This window comes from Cervus canadensis, chromosome 19 (assembly GCF_019320065.1).
Source record: "Cervus canadensis isolate Bull #8, Minnesota chromosome 19, ASM1932006v1, whole genome shotgun sequence".
Taxonomy (NCBI): Eukaryota; Metazoa; Chordata; class Mammalia; order Artiodactyla; family Cervidae; genus Cervus; species Cervus canadensis.
In genome coordinates, this window is record NC_057404.1 from 30,742,426 (window position 1) to 30,760,440 (window position 18,015).

The following is an 18,015-nucleotide window of genomic DNA, read 5'->3' on the forward strand; positions in this document are numbered from 1 at the left end:
TAAGCATCAGAATCAGCAAATTACCAATGATACGCATGCAGAACCTTCTACCAGTAACTGGATGTAACTGTCATAATAGATTTTGAGGCAATTGGTATTTAAAAAAAAAATTGGGATGGGAATTATTTTAAATAAAACAAGTAAAGCATTTTAAATCTGCTGAGTTGTTAACTATTTGAAATATTATTCATTAGTGTAACTTTTTCATGACAAATATATTTTCTATAATTTTCAATACCTGTTTATAATTTTTTATATTCTTGTATGCAGTAAGAATAATTTGTTATCTTTGATATTTGCTCACATTTTCTCAGGAAATATAATTTGATCTTTATCACAAGTGTGTATGTATACATATACACACACACCTACATACATTCTGTTTGAAATTTGCAATAGTATTTGTGATAAAAAAAATCTTGTAGAAATCTTGCATATTATGGATGATGTTTTCACCTCTTTCTTTTTAAAGCTGTCAATATTAGCCACAAATTGTTCTTTACTGATCTTTATGGATCATGTTTCAGTGACATGAATGTCAGAATATAAGAGACTACAGTATCTATTAATATAATATCCTTGTGAAGATAGTTGTTACTACACATTTTGCTTAAGATGGGAAATAGAATCCCCAGAAGATATTAATTATAATGAATACTGTTAAAAGAAATTTCCAAAAATTCACTACAGTGATTAAGTTCAAAGGTTTGTACAATAAACAACTTCTAGCCTGCCACAGATTTATCAAGAGTCTTAAAACTAATGTTAAAGTACAACATGCTCTGATTTCTAATGCAAATGACAAGAATTATTTAAAAATAATTTCAGAGTGTCTCAGCAAAGGCCTATAAACACAATAGTTCTTATGATGAGGGAGATTGTTAAATAAATGATGACTGTGTCTTAAATAATCAATGCCAATTTAACCTCTTTCACCCTCCTCTGTCTGCACAGGCTTAGTTTATTGAAAGATCAAAAAATAATTTCTTAGGTGTCAGTTGTGTTATTAAAACAGGATGGAAGATGAATAGATGTAGTCAGGTAGCAATGTTGTCGATTACAAGATTATGTTAAGAGGTAGGCAAGATTCTTCTGATTACATCAGCTGTATAAATAGATACTTCAACAAAGCACATATGCTGCCTATAAAAATTTTATAGTTTGAACTACTGCAAATAACATTTTGGTTAAAGCAATTGAGAATGAATGACCAAAATGCTACAGTGAAATTTTATTTTCTGACAGAATATTCAGATCCTTTAATTAATTTGACACCATTATGGACAATTTTTTAACTTCCTTTTGTTGTTCTACAGAAGATTGTCATTTTCAAAGTGACTGATTAACTTTAGGTGTAAATTTTCCTTTCAGTTACTTCCTAAACTTGACTCAGAACAGTCACAGTGTCTTGAGATTGCTCTTTTAGGCAGAAACACTGAAATTTTAAGGTCTTCCACTCATTGGCATATATTTTACACTTATACTTAAAACAAGTGTTTAGTTGAACTAGGAATGTTTTGTTCATACTTTAAGAGTTTTACAGTTACCAGGTATTTCATCAGGTATTATTATTCATCACTGTTATTCTAAATATTATTAATAGTTTGTATGTGGCTATTTTAAAATCAGCTGAATTGTGGTTTCACACATATTATGTCTCAGTCATGCAGGAGTGAAGCATAAATCAGTATGGAAATGTATGCTCACACCTCTGTGTGTTCTGCAGATATTTTAATACATTTCCAAGGGTGGGACTTCTTTTATAAACACAGCTTCCTACTTAACTAGTTGCATTATGAATACAGATTTTGAAAAACTCAATGCAATCACCTGTGTATTTGCAATCTATGCTATTTTTCTCATGTTTAATTTTGCAGGCCCTCCTGGCACAGTTAGTAGTGGGGAATTCTAACAAATATGAAAATAGTTCATAAAGTAAGGAATAAGAGTAATTAGTTTTTACAGTAATTGTTTTATTAGCTATTAGAGCAGGAGAGTATTTTGTGTTCAGTTCAGTTCAGTCGCTCAGTCGTGTCCGACTCTTTGCGACCCCATTACACTAATACATTATGTCAGCTTATGTGTTAAGCCCGGGCTTCCCAGGTAGCTCAGAAGGTATCTGGTCTTCTGACTGCAATGCAGGAGACCAGTGTTAAATCCCTGGATCAGGAAGATCCCCTGGAGAAGGAAATAGCAACCCACTCCAGTATTCTTGCCTGGAAAGATCCTGTGGATGGAAGAGACTAGCAGGCTACTGTCTATCAGATCACAAAGAGTGGGAGACAGCTTAGTGACTAACACTTTCATCGGTTAAGTCCAATTCTAAGAATTGAATAACTATTGATTAGGCTGTCTCATCCGACTGTTAATAAAGTGTAGTTTCTTAAATCTGTTTTAGACCCATCCGTTGCTATCATCTTCCTTAGATTCAATACTTATCATGATCATGCCTCAATGTGATCCAGTATTTAGTAAAGGAGTGCCTTCCCCCAATGTGCTTCATTCTTTAATATTTACTTAGCTCAGGTATTTATGTTGATTTTTAGAAATTAAAAAAAAATTGGGTTTAAAGCTGAATGATATATTCCAGGTTTTCAGGTTTTTTTTAAGGTTTTCAAAATAGCATTTAATACTTAAAAGTTAACATGTGCATAACAGAAAGCCAAAAACATAGAAGCAAAAAACAAAGTCATTCATTCGTAATCACAAGCAGTTTACCATTTGATGTGTCCTTCTGGGTCTCATTTGTGTATTTCTTTTGAACTCCAATTTTTATATTACATTAAAGGCAATTTTCAGACAAGAACATTGATGAAAACACTGGAAACAACATCTGCCACAGTTGTTTGCTAATTAATGGAGGAATCACAGCTTACCTAATGGTAACATTCTAAGGGTATCACTTCTGAAAATCCATGCATGTATTCATTCAACAAATATTGATAAGTGCTTCCTGGAAGCCAGGCCTTCTTCTGTGTGCTTGAGATACATCCTTTAACCAAACAAATAATCCCTCAGGGAGTTTGCATCTCATTATTATATTTAAAACAAAAAATTAAATATAATAAATAAGCAAAGTATATGGTATGTTAGAAGCTCCTAAGTGTAATGTAAAAGAGAAAAAAACACGGAAAAAATAATTGTGAATGTAGGGGTGTGGTCAGGGTTATGATCAGAAATTTTATATAGAGTGATCTGGACAGATCTGAGGGTGACAGATCTTTGTGAGACTTGAAGGAGGTGAGGTGAAAATCACCATTTTTTAGCCAGAAATCCTTTTGTGATGTGCTTCTTGAAACCTATTGAAGACCCTCAATCAGAACAAATTGATCTATCTTGGCTCCATGGGTAAGAATAATTGGCTTCATTTAGGGGCCCTCTATTATTAAAATAGGCTTTAAACCCCAGAATCAGACCCAGTGTACCAAGCGACTCACATGAGGGGAACCCAGGCCACCCGAGGGAACAGCCTGCTGAGCCTCTTAAGATCATATTCACTTACATAGGCACTGAGAAAAAAGCTGGGTAAAATCAAGTTCAATAAGTAAATTACATTTGCTTTTCTTCTTTTTTTTCGCTTGCATTGTCTCCACCCTCTACTCTGTCTGTGTACCACTATTCTTCAGCCCAGGCAGTGCTAACTCTATAAACATTAAATGTATAATTAGATTTCATTGTATATCTACACATCCCATTTATTAGAGATATGCTACTAAAAGTGAATAGAGAAAGTACTCAGTAATTACTTGGTGAAAAATGAATAAATTAACTAAAAGACTGTTATTTTTATAACCCTAAAAAATCTATAACAAATCAGTATGCATTATTTTACTTTATTCACAAGAATCATACAGAAGTACATATTGCTACCCTACATTTTTACTCTCTGTTATATTGAACTAATATTTTGCAGTGACTACTTTGCACCTTTTAGAAGACATGTTAATATTAAATGCAAATTAGCATAGACAGCCAGGTGAGGTGAAAATCACCTTTTAAGCATGGATGACAACATGCAATTGTCCTTAACATACTGCATTGAATGGTTCCCTTTAAAATCCTGAATCTTCATGTAGGAACTAGATCATTCCTGGAATGTCTCCAGGTCTAGTTCTTGCTACATAGAATTGGTGTTAGTTAACTGATAGTTCTTTTGTTAAGTGAATCTGTGGTTGAAATGCTGATGGGGGAAATAGCAAGGCTAAGTTTTAACCAAGAAAACTCGTATAATTGTAGAAATATTAATTAAAGCAAAAGAGCACACCCACAAATATTTTATATAGCTCAAATTATGTGGGGGAGGAAAAATTACTTTCCCTCTACCCTTCTTGGCCGAGGACCCCACTCTACAACAATAAGAGACAAAATAGCTGTAGAAAACAAACTAGTTTAGTGACATGTGTACTGCCTGTACAAATGGGAGATACCCAGGAAAGCAGTAATTCCTGGAAATTGCCTAAACCACCACCGTAAACACCAATTCTAGCTGAAGGCAAGAGGATGGGAGTAGGGAGGGTAGTTATGGGAGGTTTCCAGGAAAAAATACAGTAAACAAAGGATATGATTGTTATGTAGATTTAAGTTGGTGCCTTCTTCATAAATAAAATTTTCTAGAGATTTGGTCATTTTCCTCCTCCTGGTACAGAGAGGGAGATACCCCTACAAACAGAGGTTCATCTTAAAAATGTGAATTCTTCTTACAAAAGATCACTTACTTTTTTAGAGCTTATCCTGCTATTTCTTAAAAATAAGCTCAAGATAAACCATTTGTCAAAGAAGCATGTTTTGGTGTAGTATATTTTGCTCTCCTTCAGCTAGTAATAGTGAGGATCATACTTGCTTAAAATTATGTTGATTCTGTGATAGTACTGATATGAGAAAAGAAATGTAGATATTTGTTGAAAAGAAAATTTTTCCCAACCCACTTCTACTTCCATCTGAGATTGCCATCTCTATAGGAAATCTAATTTCAAAATTTCTGATAGTTCCTTAGAAAATTCTAGAAGTCATTTTAGTATTTTCCAGTATGCTAAATGTCATTGCATAAAAGAGAGTCCCTTCTGAAGGAAGAAAACAAAATATATATACTAAAGACATCTCTCAGTGTCTATTTATCATGATTATGGAATTGTTGCTAATCATAATTTGTATTAAGTTCTAAGAATTTACTCAAGTACTTGTTCAATGTAAATCTTTGAGTGTTTATATTTACTGATTTCTAGTGAAAGGAATGGTTTCCTTTAATGTGGTCTACAAGTAAGAAAATCTGTAAAATGAAATTTATTCGTTATATATGTATACACACATATCCTTGCAATATAAGTATAAAAATATTATACAGATAAATATATAAAGTGTTAGTCACTCAGCAGTGCCTGACTCTTTGCGACCCATGGACTGTAGCCCACCAGGCTCCTCTGCTGTTCTCAAGCAAGAACACTGGAGTGGGGTAGCCATTCCATTCTCCAGGGGACCTTCCCAACCCAGGAACTGATTCCCAATTCCCAACCCAGTGCCTTGCATTGCAGGCAGATAATCTGCCATTGAAGCCACCAGGGAAGCCCATCAGTAAAGCTGTATATATACCTAAACACATATATACACGCAAATACTTACAGGACATAACTTTAAAAAAGAACCTACATTTATTTACTATTTTTATTATACAGCATAGGATTAGATGCAAATTTTTAAACTTTTGCATGTATATAATAAGAATTAAGTTATACACTAATATGTTTTAAATGGCTATTCAAATTTTAATATGATTACATTGGAATTAGAAAAATATTGGCTGGGTATATTTGTGACCTAATTATGTCATATTTTGTGTGAATTAATATTTAACTTTTTTAAAGGTAGTAGTCACATTGACTCCCTAAAAACATTAACTTTTCAGTAACTTCCATAAAAAATTTCAGATTGAACCTAAAATATATAGAAATATATATCACATTTCTAGGAATTTATACCTCATACCTTTTTTTAGCCAAGAACAGATATTATTTCCCTTGCATACAGTATTTCCTTTGTTTCTAGTAGTTTTAATCACATGAATTAGAATTCTTAACTCTTTATGAACTTTATAGTGAAAATTAAGAAGTAAGCAATTACAGACTGTATGTGGCTGTTTTGTTTTAGTCACTGAGTCACTTCTGACTGTTGTGGTGGAGCCTGCTAGGCTCCTCGCCCATGGGATTTCCCAGGCAAGAATACTGGACTGGGTTGCCATTTCTCTCTGCAGGAGATCTTTCCAGCCCAGGGAGCAAATGTGCATTTCCTGCATTGGTAGGCAGATTGGTGTATATTACTACAGTATTCTTTACCTTGGCAAATTAATTATTAATAAATTTTATAGTTTCTAGAAGTTTGTCATCTTTTTAATAGTAAAGTCTTTCAATGTGACACAAGAAATGTTCACTAACAAACCCAAATATAATCAGTTCCTCTATCATAGGAAGTCAAAAGTAGATAAGCCTGTGTTCAGTAATAATTGTTTAATATTTTGTCTTATTTGGAAATAATTTATGTATTCAATAAGATTCTATCCCTTTACTCAGCAAAACTCTAAGGACGGAAATTACCAAAAAGATTTGTGAAACTACTTAAGTAGACATATAGTAATATATAATTATTGCTGAAAAGCTAAACTAAAAACTCTTATCCTACTTAAATCACTTGTTCTCAACAGTTATGTTTCAATTATTTTTGAAAGCTTTGTGTGACATTAGACAAAGTCAGCCATCATCCTAAGCTGTTTGTCTTGCCTATAAATTTTGTAATAGAGATAGTACGAAGTTCTTTGATTAGTAAACCTAGATAGAATGAATGTTACATGTCAAATTATATTTAATGTTAATAACACTGAAGTTATGTCTTTTAATTAAACCAATAAATTTCAGATAGCTTTTATTTACTGGCGATTGTTCAATATTCTGTGATTTTTTTTAAATTGGATTACTATATTTCTGAAAGTTTCAGGAATACTTAGTTTATAAAGCACTTATTTGAAGTCAGTTAAGTAGAGGTCTTTTACAAAATAATTTTGACAGTGACATCTGGAGGTAGAAAAAAATCACACATCTACAACATGCATATATAGACATCTATAAACATACAGATACAAATATAGATCTTATAGCTTTCATTTAAAAAATTTAGCTATGAGTCAGGTGTATTACTAGTACTTGACTAGTTTTTGAGATCAGATGGATCCAAATTGTGTTTCTGGACGTTTGTCCATTAAGATGTTTGCAGTTTTGTTTTTGTTATTATCGTCTTTGTTGTTCTTGGTTTTTTCCCCCCTAGTATTTGTAAAAGAGACGGAATTTTTCATTTGCCCATTTTAAAAATAACTCCTTTTTTCTATTTCTGATAAGAAACATCTCCCTAAAGTTTGCATTTCAAAGAGTGGTTCTTAGGTTCTAGAGAAGATGGAATAGACAAATTTTAAGATTTGGTAGAAAGTTTACATTTCAAAGACACAGAGAAAATATCCAAATTTTCTCCAAAATGGGGTATATTTACCTGTTATCAGAGACCTGAAATAATTACTATTTAAGCTTTCCTTATTTTTCTAAAGTGTTGGGCTTCCCTGGTGGCTCAGATGGTAAAGGATCCACCTGCAATGAGGGAGACCTGGGTTCAATCGCTGGGCTGGGAAGATCCCCTGGAGGAGGGCGTGGCAACCCACTCCAGTATTCTTGCCTGGAGAATCCCCACTGACAGAGGAGCCTGGTGGGTTACAGTCCATGGGCTCGCAAAGAGTCGGATGCGACTAAGTACACAGCACCAACCTTTTGGAAGCATTTTGAGATGAATAGAGGACTTTAAGAGGGAGGGGGTTAAAAAAAAGAAAGGCTGGACTTGCAATTGTTTCTAGGGCTGCAGCTCTGGTTTTGCAAAGATTTGAAAGGCAAATTTGTTTCTAATTCCTCAAAGAATTTAGTTGTAGCCTGAATTTTATATCAAGGGACTGAACTTCCCATCCAACTACATTATTTTCTGTTTACTTTATATCAGGTAGAGGATTTCCAACTAAAATGGAAAAATCCTGGAGCTTTAGGGTTTAGTGCAGTATGCGTTTCTGGAAAATGTATATAGAGCATTCAGCAAAGGCCTTGCAGTGTTACTGTTTTTCCCTAAGAGTACAATTCAACCTTAGACCAATTAACCTTTTGAGGAGAAAGCCTCTACTTTTGTTTAAGTCAGTACCTGAACATTAGCCTCTAGCTGATGTTTCTTGATCGTTTGTAAGAGGGCCTGGGAGAAAAACTGGTCATCTATTTCTTCTGTGAGCAGATTTTCCCAAGAGGCCTTCTGTCTTATCTGATAAATACAGTGCAATCATGGGTGGGAAGAACACCCTTTAGCTACCAATCATGGTTTCTGTGAATGTGGATGTCCACTAATCTTTGTAACTGTTCTCTAAATGTGATAATATCTGCTGAAAGGCATGATAAATGAGGCTTTGTGATTTTATCTTGTTAGAGGAATCTGTAAGGCAGGGCATTTTAATTCTTAGTGTCCTCTTTTCAATTTGGTCTTTCCATAGGTACCAAAAAGAAAATTGTTAGAATGAGAGCTCTCTAATTTTTTATTCAAATATATAAGTTTTTCCAGTTCATAGGATTCATCATCTGGTTATTGACAAGTAGGATCTTATAGCATCCTATAGGATCTTATAGGATCTCAAAGCATCTCAAACCAATAAGGCTTTTTATGGCTTGACCATAGATGCTGGAGGCATCCCAAAAGGCATATCTATCTGTCTATAGGGAGACAGATCCAAGAGACCTGCCTTTGGTAAGAAACATTACCCTTGGCTAGCTTCTGCCAGTTTTCCAGATTCCCTTGTGCAGACTCCAGAGCAACTATGGTGCTTCAGCAGGTCCCATTGTGGATCTCAAAACTGTAGTGGTAGAAAAATAACTTTCCCTCTACCTGTCTAGGTTCTTGACTGAGTGTTCCTGTCATAAAAGACATTAACAGGAGAAAAGCAAAAATTTAATTACGTGTATATTTTCTGTTTACATGAAGATATATACATAGAAACTGAGTTAACTCCCTAAAATAGCCAAGTCAACACTAAATACCACTGCCAGCTAGAAATGAAAGAAACGTGTAGCAGTGGGGAGGCAAGTTAAGGGGGGGTTACCAGGAACAACACCGTAAACAAGGTTGTGGTTGTTATAAAGATTTAAGTCAGTGCCCTTTCCATTGACATGAATTTCTAGAGATTTAGTCAACATCTTCTTTCTGGTATAGAGAGTGAGACAGTCTTAAAAATGGAGAGTTCCCTTATGATGTAAATGTTTCTTATGAAAGGCTAACTTTACTCAGTTTTCAAAGCTTCTTCTGTGTCTGTAGTTTCTTAAAAATCACATTTTCTTAATTAAGTGCAGTTTTTATACTAAAGAGACAGATTTCGGGATGACAAGTTCTATTCACCTTCACTAGCTTATATCTTCTGCCAATAAAAGAAGCAGTAATAATTTTGAGGAAAAAACATTAAAATATTGGATTTTTTGTTGTTCAGTCGGTAAGTCATGTATTATTGTTTCAAAATAAGGATGTAAAGTGTTTTAATACTTTATAAATAACTATAGAGAACCAAAGAAAAAATAACTCCCATAAATGTTTGGCTTCATACCAAATAGGCAAAGGAATTGGAACTTTCAAATAATGCATTACAGAAAATTTCCTAAAAGAGAGCCACATGTAACATTAACCTCATGCTCTATAAAGTAAGAATATCAGAAAATTACACTCTTGCATGATGCCACATTTTTAAGATGATGATTAGAATTTTAAACATACATATCTGAAAATTTATACCAAAAAGAATGAAATTTGCAATTCAGAGTACTTAAAGAGTCATAGTTCTTCACATATCAGAATTACTCAGGTTTGTCATTATTTTATGAGCTTTGTACTTGTAAGTGGATTTACAGATTTGGATTTAATCCATCAAATTACAGGAAAACTTGTTTAAGCTTTAGTCTAATAGTGTAATTTTCAAAAAGAAATATAAATAGGTTACGTATTTTCTTGCATTGGAAAAGTATAACATAAAGATCGATAAATTAGTCATTTTTTTAGTCTAAGAAAAGACTAGAATTAGAAATACAGTGTGTTTCAAATTTTAAGGTTATAAGAAACATTTTATATTGCTCCCAAAGTGCTATTTAGTTATTTTTAATTTGTGGTAAAGTTGCTACAAACTCTAATTTAGTCAGGAAGGATTAAATTTTCTTCTTTAAGGGCACATCAGTAATGAGTCACTATTGGGCCTTAAGACAAACATTGCTTGCTGTGAGTGTATGTATTATTTTCTACTCTTTTAAAGGTTTTTTCCCCTCTATTTTCATTTTTTATCATGTTAAAATAAACATACAGACACTGAATCCAGAGTATACCTGTAAATATATGTACATAAACATACCCATGTTTACATATTTTAGCATGGATATTATTGTACTGTAATATTAATAACTTCTACTTTATAGTTTAAATAGCCAGGTATTATTCAATCATGTGGCCCTTTAAACATCCATTTTACTTTTCTCAAGTATTTTCCCTTTAAAGAATAGCATTGTTGTATATTATAATTCCCTATCAAGAGAGATTTTGAAAAATCTTAACAAAAATGTACATGATTTTATTCTCCATCTATCAATACTGTCTCTAGAACTTAACATAGTACATATGTTTTGTACATATATATATACATATATACCAAATAGCTTTTCTATAAGATCTTCCTTTATGAGTATTATTTATAATAGTTAAAGATGAAAACAACACAAAATATACATCAACAGGAAAGTGTTTAGTGATGGCTCATTCACAAAATGGAGGGCTGGGAAGCCCCCCTACCCAGTCCTTGCCAAAAAAGAGGAAACATCAGTGTTCTGATAGGGAATAATCTCTTGACTTACATTAATGTGAAACAGTGAAGCTGTAAAGCCATTGCAATATCCCCAGAGTGGTTAACCATAAAAAAGTACCCTGTTTTTCAAATTACTGTTGTCTCTACAGTCAAGTTAAGGGGAACCGTTTATTTTCATTAGTTGAGCTTTAATATTCCTGGTAATTTCCTGCCCTCACCTCGTGTTCTGCTAGCTAAAGAGGACAGAGAGTTATTGAGACTTTTTGTCCTCATGACAAATATAGAATATTATAAACTCTTATAGAAGCAAAAGCTAACGTCATATACTTTATGATGTCTATCTCACCTAACATATTTAATCTATTATATGTTCTCCTTCATTTTAGAATATTAAAAGGGGAATCTGTGTTAGAGCTTTATTAAAAACATGAATGTTAGGAGTCATAAAATACACTGGAATATAGATTCTAGATTTTTTAAATTTATAAAATATATTTTCTTTTTACATTAATTCAGCTACCATTTGAGGAACAGATACCAAACACTGAATATCCATTTAAATGTTAGCCTTAATGATTCTGGACAATTTTTTTTTTTTTTAAATAACATGTTTGGTTGGCAAATACATAAATGCTTCTCCGTAGCACATACAAGCAAAGCCCTGAGTTTACTTCCACCTCCAAGAGAGAATACCTTTTTTCATTTATATAATCATTTAAAAAATAAAAGTAAAAAAGGTGTCCCGGCATTGAGATTGTTAATGAAAGGTTGTTGCTGAACCACAAAAGACGCCGGGATCCTTGGCCTCTGGAGGAGAAGAATTCAATCCGGGGCCAGAAAAGAGGCTTGATTGCTCTATGCTTTTACTAAAGCATAAAAGAGATAGAGAAAGCTTCTGACATAGACATCAGAAGGGGGCAGAAAGAGTGCCCCCTTGCTAGTGTTAGCAATGGAGTTATATACCTTTTAATTAGTTATTACAATGAATCAAAAGAGTGTCTCAAGTTTGTGAAAATTTTACCAGACCCACTCCCACAATTTACATTTTAGGATAACAAGATTAGAATTTAACAATAGAAAGATCCTACCAGACCCACTCCCATAATATACATTCTAAGATATCAGGATTAGTCACAAGGTTTTCAAGAAGGAGGACTGTCCTCAAGAAATTGTCTTCAGAAACTGTCCTCAAACAGGATACTTTGTTGTTATATAATCCTTTGTACAGAGTTTTATCTGAGTTGTGTAATTGACTAAGGCTTTAAGGAATGTAGACACAAAAAGTTTGTCCTTTCCTCTTCCTTGAGAATTCCAGACCCCTATCTCCACTTTGAGGGCCCCAGACTCCTTTCTCCTCCTTGGGGACCCTAGACTTCTTATCAATCTGCCAATTGACTCTCTCAGTAGCAGTGAACAAGAAGTACACAAGTTTTCTTTCTTCATAAACTTTGTTGTCTTGTGGATGAGGACAGGAAGTCTACTAGAAAGGAGACAGAGTTTCACATGGTGATAAAGGACCGTGGTGTAAATAAGCAGAAAGATGAGATTAGTGATGAGTCCAGTGAAGTAGGAGCCTTGTGCCTTCACTATGACAGAAGACTCAGCTGGGAAGACCTGAGGATGGTGCCTCAGCTGTAACCCGAGTGGTGGATCAACTGTTCATGAAACTGGAACATCTTGTAGGACAAATTGGATTATAAGGAACAGTCACCTTCCAGTACTGATTGCTGCTTTAGGATGGATTTCCATTGGTTTTGGTCTTGACTTCCTACTTCAAGTCTCTACTTATTCTAATCTATATGTATTTATCACAGATAAATCTAAAAGAAATAATCACAAAGATGCAGCTTGCAGTATGTTGTATTTCTACTTTAAAACTCTTAATGGCTGACTAAGGCCTGAAAGATAAAATCCGTATTACTCAAACCAGCATTCTAGCTACTAAAATTACACTCTTTCCTACTTAAGCAGTTTTAGCTCTAACTCTTCCCAAACATAAACCTTTTATTCCACTTAAGCTGCTCCAACACAAGTTGCTAATTCTTGTCTCCCTTGTTCAGTGTTTTTGATTTGTTTTGTTTTTAACTGTTTGGTTTAGAATGCCCCTCCTCTCTTTTTAAACCCAAACCCAACCCTCTACCCTTGATCTGGAGTGATCTCTCTTTCCATTGAATAACTTCCACAGTTACTAGTCCTGAAAACTTATCCTGTAGCTGTCAGTACTAGATATTGTTATATGCTCTATATATTTATGTATATATCACCTATGTATTGACATGGAACTTATTATCTTGTAGTATGGCTAATCTTTTCTATATCATTTCTGTCTCTCCAACTGAATTCTGCTTTCCTTAGGAGCAGCTGCCATATTCTAGACTTCTTAGACCCTCTATTTATTTTTATACACATTGTCTGAACAATGGAGTTCCTTTTTTTAAGGCGAAATATTTTGAAATGTTTTAATTTCCTGTCACTTAAAATTTCAATAAAGAATAAAGTATTAATAATTGTGGTAGGTTGAAAATACTTTTGGAGCTTTGTGTTCAGGATGATCTATAAAAATATCAGGAGAGCCATATAGACTTACCTATTAATTATTTAGTTATCTGGAAATGAAGACTATATGAAGAATTGAGTAAAACTGTTATTTTTTCGCTCCATTTATAAAACCAAGGGAATAAAATTTTGCTAACTGGTCTTCACTCTTCCACCTTGTGTTCGGTTGTAAAGTATTTAATTGGAAATTGGGAGCTTGGAAACATTACTAGTATAAATATATTTAATCAGTTTTAATAACAGTTTTCACTTAGAAAATCATAGGTAGAATAGATTTATGTTGGTCTGTGTGCTTTTTTTTTTAATTTGTGTTTAAACATTTTAAACCTTCATGTTAAAGTATGTGTTTATTCCATTTTATTAATTTGATGTCATTCATTTATTTATTTTTGTTTTCTTCTTTTCAAGGCCCTGTGGAATCCTACATGCACTGAAGGTTTATTTAAACCAGTACATAATATTTCAACCTAGCTTACATCATTATTTGATAATAAATGTATCACAAATCTGACATGCTAAATATCAAATCAATTTTTCATTATTTCTTGCATTAGCTATTTCTCAGTATATAATACAGAAATGTTTCCATTCCAAATATTTCACACTTTTTGTATTTGTACACAATTGCATAAACTACTAGTGGATGTGGTTTAAACTAACATTCCTACCTTGCTGTATTTTTAAAACAAAAATAGATCTTTAATTTTAAATTATCTCTATATGCAGCTGTCCTAAATATAATATTCCACTTGGCAGTACATATTTTTTGTTTAACCTTCTCATCCACGTCATTTGTGTCTCTGGTTGTAGTCTTTGTTTAATTTCACTATATATTCTATGTATATTAGATAAATTTGAAAGCAGTGATTCTAATTAGGCCCATCATTGCATAACAGTTCTTACTGAAGAACTAAATTGCCTCTATTTTTCCCTTGCATTGAGATCAGAAGATGAAAATATATGTCTTCAAATGAAGTAAATCATGAAGAGTCTTATTCTCTGTAGATAGTAAAAAATTTATATCTCTAAACAAATGAAGAAAGTTTATTGGCTATTGACCTCATATTGAGGAGAAGTTTGTTCAATGTCTCATTAAAAAAATAAAAAACCCTGTCTCCTGGACTTGGCATCACTGCCTGATTTCTGTGTGTCCTTGTTTATTACCTTTCTATAATACCTCACTTTAATTATCAAATGTCCGGGTAGCAACAAGGCACTCTTGCATGTTGTAGTTTATTGCAAGGATAAGTGACCGAGCTCAGAAATGTCTCAGTCCCGTAGTGCAGGGCAACAGAAGAGCCCTAAGGCTAAAGAGAGGAAAGCAGGTTTTGCTGAATTCTGTGTTTTTTTTAAACAGGAAGTGAAATAATCATAGTTAATGATGGTAACATTTAGAACTATGCTATGAAATTTCTTAAGTTATTTGACTCATTTGTAACATACAATATGCATGATCGAAAGTTGGGTTTAAATCATGGTATTAAAATAAAACTAAATGTTTATTCACTTGAAAGCACTGTATGTGTCCTTGTTGACTTTGCTCTTTTAAAAACATAAAATACATCTTTTTATGATTCAGGATACCAAAATGATTTTGTTCCTCTAACAGTTTTCTAAAGTTTATTCTGTTCTTATCTGTTGCTACTTATTGTCTTACTTTACATTTGAAACCCTTAAGTGTAGATAATGTGAGCAATTCCATTACCTACAATAAAGCGCTCCTCTGGTAAAGATTTTTATCAGCTTGAATGGTCAATATCATTTTGAGTAAGGAAAAAAAAATTCAATTAAAGATATTTTGACTAGGATACAAAAGAAAAAATAGATGTGTTAGCAAGTAGATTAAGTCAATAAAGAAAGGTACTTTTTCCCTCAAAAGCAATGTAGCAGAAACTGTCAATATAGACAAAAAACCACCAACCTGAAAAGGTACTATTTTATGATTGCTCTTTAATACCAGTAAGGCATTTCAGGCTGCTTCCTTGGAAACCTTTTTTTTTTTTTTTTTAATATTTTTAAAATGGAATTGGGCTGAATATATATCAGTGAACATGTTTATCAGTTAATCATTTTACTTTCATGGTGAAATATATTCAGACTTTCCAGCAATGTTTGTTATGTAGCTTGATCATTTAACTATTAAAATGTTTTGTATTTTCTGATTACATTAGACATGAATTAAAAATAGGAATTAATGGACTTTTTTTTTTAAAGTGTGTAAGAATCATTAAAATCACTGCACTGTATTCCAAGGTGTAACAAAACTGAAGTTGATTGTTTCTCAAAGAAAGCAGCATGAGGTGTAAAAACGTACCTGACAAATAACAGTGCAACATAAGTATTTACTGATGAAAGAAGTGTTGTGCTATGATATTATGCCTGAATATTTGTCTGAAATACTTTGATAATAATTAACTAAAAATAAGAGATGAACAAGCTTAATTAAATTCATTTTCCAAATAAGGAAAGTGGAATTTAAAGAAGCTGAGTGACTTCCTCAAGTTCATTTAACTTTTCTAGCAAACATTAAAGCTGTGGATTGTGTTGTTGGTGTTCCAGATCCAAAAGTCAGGATTTTGTTTTGTTTTCCTGATTTCAGAATGCTGGTGGGTTGCATGATTGCAAGACTCAATACAAATTGTACTTGTATTGCATATGCACATATATACATACTTGTATATTATACATACATTATGTACTGTTAAAGATTGTATTTACCTTAAATCTGCATTATAGACTAGGCATAATGGTGATGATAAAGATTTACTATGTGAATATCTGTCTGAGATATATAATACATGAGCTAAGGAATTAATAAGAGTTAATCATTCAGATATAAAGAAGTGCTTAGAAGAAAAAACCATGGACAGTTTTGCTAGATGTTTTAACAATTATTAACACATTTTATTTATATCAAATCATTTTGAAAATTTAACTTTTCATGCCCTGAAATACATGCTCATTAAATGTTCTTATTTATAGTATTTTAAAATATAAATAACTTATTATTCTTGGTTAGATTTAAGGCATATAGCTGTGTTTTAAATGATATTTTAATGAAGACTCTAAAGTAGGTATATGTTATGATACACATGTGATTTTTATTATGGCATACACAAAATCTTCCTTACTAAAATTTTCAAAATTGTTATTATTTTTCATAATTACCTAAATTTGATATTGTTTTATATATTTATTTAGAAAACAAAATGTATTTTTCCATATTTAACTTCATGCTAGAGGCAGAATGCTTAACAACAGAATGCTTTTCATGATTTTATTTTGTGCCTATGTGTTCATACAGGACTGTCTAAATATTGTTTGATCATATCTTAATTTCTTACATATAATCACACTTTCTATAAGAAATCATCTCAGTGCTTTTGGGGCAACAGTAATTACTATTATGGTATGCTTTTTCACTTTCCTCTTTCACTTTCATCAAGAGGCTCTTTAGTTCTTCACTTTTCTGCCATAAGGGTGTTGTCCTCTGCATATCTGAGATTATTAATATTTCCATATATAGTTATGCCTGTAGTTGATTGCAAATACTTTTGGAGAAAATCAAGGGTAAAACAATCACTGTGTTTGAGTGACAAAAGACTTAAAATCAGTCATGGTTAAAGGTCTGGTAAAGTTCACCAAAAAAAAAAGCAATTAAAAAGCAATTTTTTGTTGACATACAATATTGTAAAATAACTAGATTTTTGACTGCTCATACTAGTACATATCAGATTTTTAAAAAATAATTTCACATACTTTCTAGAACACACATTAATAATATATATTCATGTAGATATAATCTAAGAAGTTTAAATATTACTTTTTATTTGACAATCTTTCTCATGCAATTTAAAATATCCAATAATGCTAAATAAATTAGCATTTTTTTTTTTTTTTTTAATGAGGAGAGAACATAAGTCTTTTGAGATCTTCCAGGTACCCTCTGGAAATTCTCAGTTATTTTGACTTCATTCAAAATTGGACTTGAGGAGGTTTATGAAAATGACTAGCAAATTTAGAAAATTCGGCAGTGGCTACAGAGCTGGAAAAGATCAGTGTTCATTCTAAGCCCAAAGAAAGGCAATGCCAAAGAATGTTCAAACTACTGCACAGTTGCACTCATCTCACACCCTAGGAAAGTAATACTCAAAGTTCTCCAAGCTAGGCTTCCACAGTATGTGAACCAAGCACTTCCACATGTTCAAACTGAATTTAGAAAAGGCAGAGGAGCCAGAGATCAAACTGCCAACATCTGTTGGATCATAGAAAAAGCAAGGGAATTCCAGAAAAATATCTACTTTTGCTTATTGACTGTGCTAAAGTCTTTGACTGTGTGGACAACAACAAACTGTGGAAAATTCTTAAAAGAGATGGGAATACCAGACTACCTTATCTGCTTCCTGAGGAACCTGTATGCAGGTCAAGAAGCAACAGTTAGAACCAGACATGGAACAATGGACTGGTTCCAAATAGGAAAAGGGAGTACCTCAAGGTTGTATATTGTCACCCTGCTTATTTAACTTAATGCAAAGTACATCATACAAAATGCCAGGCTGGATGAAGCA

General features: G+C 32.8%; 1 protein-coding gene across 5 annotated transcripts in view; it reads left to right on the top strand.

Annotated features, from left to right (window-relative positions):
* The window catches only part of CCSER1 (coiled-coil serine rich protein 1), a 1,404,567-nt gene that overhangs the window by 792,929 nt on the left and 593,623 nt on the right, over positions 1–18,015 (top strand). The window contains exon 10 of one of the 5 annotated variants that reach the window (XM_043438594.1): positions 13,856–14,960. The exons of the other annotated variants lie outside the window; for them this stretch is intronic. Coding sequence (XP_043294529.1) covers positions 13,856–13,918 — 63 coding nt within the window. The 3' untranslated portion in view covers positions 13,919–14,960. Of the gene's footprint in view, positions 1–13,855; positions 14,961–18,015 lie in introns of those variants that run through there. 5 annotated transcript variants of the gene reach the window in all.